Here is a 9,729-nt window from a genome sequence, read left to right as displayed (position 1 = left end):
TCCAGTTCCCAGAGTACATGCACACTCGCCTACATTACAAATAATTGTGCAAATGTAAAAAATACAGGTTGTACGTAGGCAAGAATAAAACATTGCCAAACAAAAATCTGGCAGAGGTTTATTACTTTTATAACCTGCTTATACACGTTTTATTCCACGACCATGCCTTCCCGTGGGGGTTCTACTAGTTACCACAGCCACAAAGTCCATATATGCTATATCGTAAAAATGTATGAAAAAAAATGTTTAGTCTTAATGTAGGATTAAGGTTAGGCACAACGTTAGCAGTGTGGTTAAATTTGTGGTAAAGGTTAGGGTTAGGTTTAAAATCACATTTTAAGAAGTGGAATTGTAGAAATAGGCGGCGTTTATGACTTCGTGGCTGTGGTACCTAGTGACGACCTTCTCGTGGTTGTCGGTAGCATTACATTAGCTGCAATGCAATCGTGGTAAGTATGTGTCACTGCATCTTGTATTGACTCCGCCAACAGAAGCTTTAAACCATTTTCACTAGGCGCTTGTGGCCGTGCTATTCACTGCGAACGACATGGAACCAGGTGGGCTTGCAAACGAACTCGTCTGAATTGCTTGTGAAGGAAATACAATGTCCAATTTTAAGGACACAAACTCTACCCCAGACGGGTATAGGGCTCTAAACATGAGTGAATTACAGGAGCTTTTACAAGATAAAGAAAAAATGGACCAGATCGTCCGACTCAATGAGAAGGTATTTGGTTCAACAATGTGGCAACTATCGAATACAGCCACACAGTTTTGCTAAATATATCTGTGTGTTACATGTAGTTGATATTTCCTCTTCCAGATATTGAATTCAAACTTAAATAGGTATACATTATGTTCTCTTCAAATTTATATGATTGCTTTGATGCCTCATCCTATGGCACATGATATAGGATATGGCCAATGCATGAGCCGCTTTAGTAGCCTGCCATGACTCTCTGCATTATTGTCTGCGTGGCTTCCAATGGTTTTTGAAAGCCTTTCATTTTTTCCCCCACGTTCTCCTTCAATCCTATGGAGTTCATGTGAATGTAAACTAAACGTAGGATAGTTATTTACAATTGGCTTTGTTCACATTCCATTCGTTTTTTACAGGATGATTTTCCATACCAATAAACCTGAACAGGGAATTCCTGCTTGCCATACAGGACATGTTCAGTGAGCAGCAGGATCAACCTATTCGAAATACTATAAAGGCACTCAAATTTTCATTTGAAAACAAATCTCGGTCTCTCTGTTGCATGCACACACACGCGCGCACGGACGCACGCGCGCGCACACACACACACACACACACACACACACACACACACACACACACACACTAAACACATCTCTCACACACTTGTACATTCAAATGCACCTATTTCTATATTTCTGTCTTATTCCTCACTAGAACAACTATTCCTGAATGTAATGTTAAATTACTAGTGTAGTTTGTTCTTTTCCTATTTGAACCCGCAGTCTTGCACATTTCCAAAACATTGTCATTCATGGTACATAGCCCTCTGTCTGAAATCATCAGGTGTGGCATCCATTCTTAGACAGAGATAAAATCGTTACTCATTTGAGAATGGACGTGGGTGTGTCCAATTCAGAGCAAGACATGACATTTGAAACCTTCCTCGCTGCTGCAGCAAATGAATTAGAGCGATGTTTCCAAAGCGGTTGCATCTCACCGAGAGAGGCCATGGAATTCTCCCAAGGGACTGGATCAGAATTACTTAGCTAGAGCCATGGTCGAGATTTGAGTAATGGTTGTAGTTGCAGTTATATTCGACATGACCAAGACGTTTAATCGAAAATACATTTACAAAGTGTTACATGCCAGTAATAAACTAGGCAATATGATACTGTAGGTTAGTTGAGACATTCACACACACATTCTCATTTACACTGTGTGTAAGTAAACATCACTAGGGTGTCTGGGTGTGCTCCCCTCCCATTGTCCTTCCTGCAGATGCCATTACAGTTTAGTAAAGCCCACATATGCATGGTTGGCTGACATGTGATGGTAGTTGAGCTCATTGTAGTGGATGGCTCCACAGCCCCTATGATCCACTGGTGAGCAGAGCTCCAATTCAGTAACGCGTTGGGGTCTCCGGGGGCAATCACCCAGTCTGTGGTGGTATGTAGACAGCTACATACCACCACAGACTGATGATGGCACTAAGACCGCACTGAATGAGCTGTATTCCGCCATAAGCAAACAGGAAAACGCTCACCCAGAGGCGGCACTCCTAGTAGCCGGGGACTTTAATGCAGGGAAACTTAAATCCATCTTACCAAATTTCTATCAGCATGTTAAATGTGCAACCAGAGGGGAAAAACTCTGGAACACCTTTACTCCACACACAGAGACGCAAACAAAGCTCTTCCTCGCCCTCCATTTGGCAAATCTGACCATAATTCTAACCTCCTGATTTCTGCTTACAACAAAAATTTAAAGCAGGAAGCATCAGTGACTCGATCAATAAAAAAGTAGTCAGATGAAGCAGATGCTAAGCTACAGGACTGTTTTGCTAGCACAGACTGGAATATGTTCCGGGATTCCTCCGATGGCATTGAGGAGTACACCACATCAGTCATTAGCTTCATCAATAAGTGCATCGATGACGTCATCCCCACAGTGACCGTACGTACATACCCCAACCAGAAGCCATGGATTACAGGCAACATCCGCACTGAGCTAAAGGCTAGAGCTGCCGCTTTCAAGGAGCGGGACTCTAACCCGAAAGCTTAAAAGAAATCCCATTATGCCCTCCGACAAACCATCAAACAGGCAAAGTGTCAATACAGGACTAAGATCGAATCGTACTACACCAGCTCTGACCTTTTTTTGGATGTGGCAGGGCTTGCAAACCATTACAGACTACAAAGGGAAGTACAGCCGAGAGCTGCCCAGTGACACGAGCCTACCAGACGAGCTAAACTATTTCTATGTTTGCTTCGAGGCAAATAACACTGAAACATGCGTAAGAGCACCAGCTGTTCCGGGAAGACTGTGTGATCACGCTCTCCACAGCCGATGTGAGTAAGACCTTTAAACAGGTCAACAATCACAAGGCCGCAGGGCCAGACAGATTACCAGGACGTGTACTGCAAGCATGCGCTGACCAACTGGCAAGTGTCTTTACTGACATTGTCAACCTCTCCCTGTCTGAGTCTGTAATACCAGCATGTTTTAAGCAGACCACCATAGTCCCTGTGCCCAAGAACACTAAGGTAACCTGCCTAAATGACTACCAACCCGTAGCACTCACGTCTGTAGTTATGAAGTGCTTTGAGAGGCTGGTCATGGCTCACATCAACACCATTATCCCAGAAACCCTAGACCCACTCCAATTTGCATACCACACCAACAGATCCACAGATGATGCAATCTCTATTGTGCACCACACTGCCCTTTCCCACCTGGACAAAAAAAACATCTATGTGAGAATGCTATTCATTGACTACAGCTCAGCGTTCGACACCATAGTGCCCTCAAAGCTCATCACTAAGCTATGGACTGTGGGACTAAACACCTCCCTCTGCAACTGGATCCCGGACTTCCTGACGGGCTGCCCCCTGGTGGTAAGGGTAGGTAACAACACATCCCCCACGCTGATCCTCAACACAAGGGCCCCTCAGGGGTGCGTGCTCAGTCCCCTCCTGTACTCCCTGTTCACTCATGACTGCACGGCCAGGCACAACTCCAATACCATCATCAAGTTTCCCGATGACATGAAAGGGGTAGGCCTGATCACCGACAACAACAAGACAGCCTATAGGGAGGAGGTCAGAAACCTCGCTGTGTGGTGCCAGGACAACAACCTCTCCCTCAACGTGATCAAGACAATGAAGATGATTGTGGACTACAGGAAAAAGAGGACCGAGCACACCTCCATTCTCATTGACAGGGCTGTAGTGGAGCAGGTTGAGAGCTTCAAGTTCCTTGGTGTCCACATCACCAACAAACTAACATGGCCCAAGCACGCCAAGACAGTCGTGAAGAGGGCACGACAAAACCTATTCCCCCTCAGGAGACTGAAAAGATTTGGCATGGGTCCTCAGATCCTCAAAAGGTTCTACAGCTGCACCATCGAGAGCATCCTGACTGGTTGCATCACTGCCTGGTATGGCAACTGCTTGGTCTCCGACCGCAAGGCACTACAGAGGGTAGTGCGTACGGCCCAGTACATCACTGGGGCCAAGCTTCCTGCCATCCAGGACCTCTACAACAGGCAGTGTCAGAGGAAGGCCCTAAAAATTGTCAAAGACTCCCGCCACACTAGTCATAGACTGTTCTCTCTGCTTCCGCACGACAAGCGGTACTGGAGCACCAAGTCTAGGTCCAAGAGGCTTGTAAACAGCTTCTACCCCCAAGCCATAAGACCCCCTTGAACATCTAATCAAATGGCTACCCAGACTATTTGCATAACCCCCCCCCACCTCCCCCTCCCCCCGCCCATCTCTTTTACACCGCTGCTACTCTCTGTTGTTATCATCTATGCATAGTCACTTTAATAACTCTACCTACATGTACATATTACCTCAACTAATCGGTGCCACTGTACATTGACTCTGTACTGGTACCCCCCCTGTGAATAGTCTCACTATTGTTATTTTACTGCTGCTCTTTAATTACTTGTTACATTTTGTTTTTTTACTCATATTTTTTTTCAACTGCGTTGTTGGTTAGGGGTTCGTAAGTAAGCATTTCCCTGTAAGGTTGTACCTGTTGTATTCGGCGCATGTGACTAATACAATTTGATTTCATTTGATTTAATGACTTAATAAGATGGAAGGCTTGTGTAAATAGCCCACATCTCACTAGCTAGCTCCTTGTGGAGAATGTTCTAAGCATTCTGACTGGCTGAATTGCTATCCTCTACTGGCTCCATAGGATTTGACATGGGGTATTAGCCGAACTGTGAAAATTCAATTACAGAAATCTGGACACTGTCACTGCTACATTTTAAAACACTCAGTGACTCCTTGAGCACCTCAGCTTACCACAAATGGCAGTGAAGGAGAAGAGTAACACTCAAGCCCTTTTCCCCCCAAGACAAATCTATCTGATCGATTCTTGCAGGTTGACTTGGAAAATGAGCCAGTATTCTTATGCTGGCATAATAAATCTTATTTTTCACGTTTGTATAATATTCAGTGCATTCAGAAAGTATTCAAACCACTTTATGTTTTCCACATTTTGCTATGTTACAGCCTTATTCTAAAATTCCTCATCAATCTACACACAATACCCCGTAATAAGAAAGCGAAAACAGGTTTTTAGAAATGTTTGCAAATTTATAAAATATAAAAACAGAAAATACTTTATTTACATAAGTATTCAGACTCTTTGCTATGAGACTCAAAATTGAGCTCAGGTGCATCTTGTTTCCATTGATCATCCTTGAGATGTTTCTACAACTTGATTGTAGTCCACCTGTGGTAAATTCAATTGATTTGGAAAGGCACACACCTGTCTACATAAGGTCCCACAGTTGACAGTGTATGTCAGAGCAAAAACCAAGCCATGAGGTCAAAGGAATTGTCCGTAGAGATCCGAGACAGGATTGTGTGGAGGAACAGATCTGGGGAAGGGTAGCAAAACATTTCTGCAGCATTGAAGGTCCCCAAGAACACAGTGGCCTCCATCATTCTTAAATGGAAGAAGTTTGGAACCACCAAGACTCTTCCTAGAGCTGGCATCCCAGCCAAACTGAGCAATCGGGGGAGAAGGGCCTTGGTCAGGGAGGTGACCAAGAACCCAGTGGTCACCCTGACAGAGCTCCAGAGTTCCTCTGTGGAGATGGGAGAACCTTCCAGAAGGACAACCATCTCTGCAGCACTCCACCAATCAGGCCTTTATGGTAGCGTGGTCAGACGGAAGCCACTTCTCAGTAAAATGCACATGACAGCCCGATCAGTAAAAGGCACCTAAAGGACTCTCAGACCATGAGAAACAAGATTCTCTGATCTGATGAAACCAAGATTGAACTCTTTGGCCTAAATGCCAAGCGTCACGTCTGGAGGTAACCTGGCACTATCCCTACGGTGAAGCATGTTGGTGGCAGCATCATGCTCTGGGCATGTTTTTCAGTGGCAGAGACTGGGAGACTAGTCAGGATCGAGGGAAAGATGAACAGAGCAAAGTACAGAGAGATCTTCCATGAAAACCTGCTCCAGAGCGCTCAGGACCTCAGACTGGGGTGAAGGTTCACCTTCTAACAGGACAATGACCCTAATCACACAGCCAAGACAACACAGGAGTGGCTTCCGGACAAGTCTCTTAATATCCTTGAGTGGTCCAGCCAGAGCCCGGACTTGAAATCGATCAAACATTTCTGGAGAGACCTGAAATTAGCTGTGTAGCGACGCTCCCCATGCAACCTGACAGACCTTGAGAGGATCTGCAGAGAAGAATGGGAGAACTCCCCAAATACAGGTGTTCCAATCTTATAGCGTCATACCCAAGAAGACTCGAGGCTGTAATCACTGCCAAAGGTGCTTCAACAAAGTACTTATTAAAGGGTCTGAATACTTATGTAAATGTGATATTTCAGTTTTCTAAAAAACAGATTTTGCTTTCTCATTATGGGGTGTGGTGCGTTGATTGATGACGGGAAAAAACATTGGAATCAATTTTAGAACAAGGCTGTAACGTAACAAAATGTGTAAAAAGTCAAGGGGTCTGAACACCTTCCGAATGCACTGTATATATCCCAATATCAAATGTCGAACAATTATATTTTGTACTAGGTTCACATCCATTTGTATTGTATTTCCAGTTTTTGTGTCTTCACATATTGACCCACAAAAACTAAACTGTACATTTTCAACTCGTGAAGTGCAAACAACATCTTTCCATATCCAAAGTGCTATTCAAGTGTTGTTTGTCAGTGACGGTAAACACTGTCAGGTTTGCTTTACAACCAGTGCATCATACCAAGCACACTGTCCCGGGGGCTCCTGGAACTCTCGCTTCAATGGTAAACAGGGGTAGGAGCAGCCACAGCAGGAAATGGAAGGTCTGTTGCGATTCCTGTTTTGGGGGAAAACTTCTGGTGAATAAGAATAGCCGTGGATGACGGGGATTTGGAGTGAAATGAGCTGTACAGTGTCCTTGTAGTCACAGGAAATTCAAGGGAAACAGTGGATATGCAGTGGATTTGTGTTCGGAGTGCTTCTTTTGAATGGGCCAAATGCTCTGGATTCCACAGAACCTGGGACTCTGATTGCCTTGCAAATGTTCATTATACAAACCACAAGTGTGAGAGAAATGCACTGTGTGACACTTGTGGAACTGTTAGACACTGATAGAATCTTTAGAGCACTTTCAGATGGGCTGCTAAGATTTGTGGTCTCTCTAAATTGCGTGCGAGCCACACAGTGTGGCGTCATGGAATTATAATACCCTACAGACTTTGCCATCTTGCCTGCTGTGATGTGACAAAGCAGATATTTCAAGCTGCATCCATAACAAGAAAGTATGCACAAAGAGGTGTGACAAGCCTAAAAGCTCAGCCACACTGGTAGGATTGTCAAACATTTGCCTGCCAACAGTACTTAGCACCTCTGAACAGAGTGTCGGCAGTCAATCTCTTTTGTGTTTACACAGCAAACACCTTTGAAGTCATCAGCCACTCAGCGTTGTTAAAATACTCCATACCAAAAAGTGGCAGTAGCGTTGTTTGGCAATGCATATCCGTGCATATTGCTTATGTTCTAGATTCCAAGCTATCTGCGCTTATGTTGCTATTTTGTAGAAAGCCCTTGTTGATACTAGCCAGGTGGCCACAGCTAGATAGCTACCAACAAGATGACAAAGAAACAATTGAATTCACTCTCCATAAACCTATACTGCCAGTGCCATCCTATAGTCAAATGTTTAGCTAGCTAGCTAATGTTAGCATATTCACTAGCTAGCACAACATAGCTAGCTAGCTAGCTAGCTAAGGACACTGCACTAACCCGACAGCTAACACTGGCAGCTGGGGCCTCCTGAGTGGCGCAGTGGTCTAAGGCACTGCATCGCAGTTGCTAGCTGTGCCACTAGAGATCCTGGTTCAAGTCCAGGCTCTGTCGCAGCTGGCCGTGACCGGAAGACCCATGGGGCGGCAAACAATTGGCCCAGCGTCGTCCAGGTTAGGGGAGGGTTTGTCCGGCAGGGATGTCCTTGTCCCATCGCGTACTAGCAACTCCTGTGGCGGGCTGGGCGCATGCACGCTGACATGGTTGCCAGGTGTACGGTGTTTCCTCTGACACATTAGTGTGGTTGGCTTCCGGGTTAAGCGGGCATTGTGTCAAGAAGCAGTACGGCTTGGTTGGGTCATGTTTCGGAGGACGCATGGCTCTTGACCTTCGCTTCTCCCAAGTCCATACGGGAGCTGCAGCGATGAGACAAGACTGTAACTACCAATTGGATACCACGAATTTGAGGAAAAAAGGGGTAAAAAACAATAAATAATAATAGATACACTGGCAGTTGTTTCCTGAAAACCATCTAATCCATTGTGATTTAATTATAATGTCAATAGTTGGAGGAAATACTTAGTATTGTCTGCACTTAGCTAGCCTACATTGTATATGAAGTGTGACTGTAGAATCTGTAGAATCAGTGGAAGAATTTGTTCCTACCGGGTCAGCAAGCAGCAGGTACCGCTTTTAAGAGAAAAAACGTCCTTCCACTGTGATAAGTATCTATCGGCAGTGAGATTCTCGGTGTGTTTCATGCTTCAGGGATATTGGCCTAGATACAAAAACGAGTGGGGCTCAGTTTAGAAAGTTTGAATGCATTTGAGTATTGGCAAATATACTCCCAACTTACAATGAATAACTAGACTAAACGTTAACATTCACATTATATTACTACATGGAATGAGTGTCTTAATATTGTCATTTAAAATTAATACAGAAGTGGAATACTAGAAGAAAATACTCCACATTTGGAGCATTTGTAACACTGCAAGGAAATGCAACCTCAAAGCAAACACACGCAAGCCCAAAACACGTTTTACAAGCTTTTTAATGCTTATAAACTTTAATTTGAACACATTTTAAAGTTACAATATTCTCAAAAGCAATCAACAAGTAATTCAGAAAAATGTACAATTTAGCCTGTTGGGAATATTCTTGTTTAGATTAAGTCGTCAATGAATTGGTATGGAAAGAATGTATCATCCCACCAGATCATTTAAACGAGATCTTGACCTGACAAAGAAAAGTTGGTCAAGGACAGTTAAAGAGAAAAGTGTTCCCACAGTATCTTGGGTAACATCTGTGGAATGTTTTAAAAAAATCTTTTTTATCCTGATGACTTTCATGTCAACTTCAGTGTCTACCATCATTCCTTACTTTGAAAAGTGTCAACTGGCTGGCAGTCAAATGGCGGATGAGATGTTTCTCAGGGAAAAAAACCATCAGATGTCCCTTGGCCAAGGTCATTTCAGAGAGATTTCTACATTCGTAGCTGTGATATCCAGAGTCATGATCCAATTGAAGCCAGTCTTTTTTCCCCTGTGACTTGTGACTGAGATCAGCGGAAATCATATTTCAACCCATCACTACTTCATTAGATTATGCATTTATAATGTTGTATATCCTCCACAGGTTTTTTTTGGTCATTGTAACAATTAATCAGAGATCTACTTCTCATTTGTGTATCCAGTCAGTCAGTGGTCTGAAACATCTGCATGTCTTTACTTGCCTGGCTACCCAGAC

The 9,729-nt window shown here is 43.9% G+C and overlaps 1 protein-coding gene across 1 annotated transcript in view; it reads left to right on the top strand.

The window, feature by feature from the left end:
- Positions 1-428: 428 nt before the first annotated feature.
- Positions 429-9,729, top strand: part of LOC115148774 (vacuolar protein sorting-associated protein 37D) — a 53,022-nt gene continuing 43,721 nt past the window's right edge. The window contains exon 1 of the mRNA XM_029690994.1: positions 429-727. Coding sequence (XP_029546854.1) covers positions 605-727 — 123 coding nt within the window. The 5' untranslated portion in view covers positions 429-604. The remainder of the gene's footprint in view (positions 728-9,729) is intronic.

This window comes from Salmo trutta, chromosome 15 (assembly GCF_901001165.1).
Source record: "Salmo trutta chromosome 15, fSalTru1.1, whole genome shotgun sequence".
Classification (NCBI taxonomy): domain Eukaryota; kingdom Metazoa; phylum Chordata; class Actinopteri; order Salmoniformes; family Salmonidae; genus Salmo; species Salmo trutta.
This window is presented reverse-complemented; position numbering and strand designations above follow the sequence as displayed.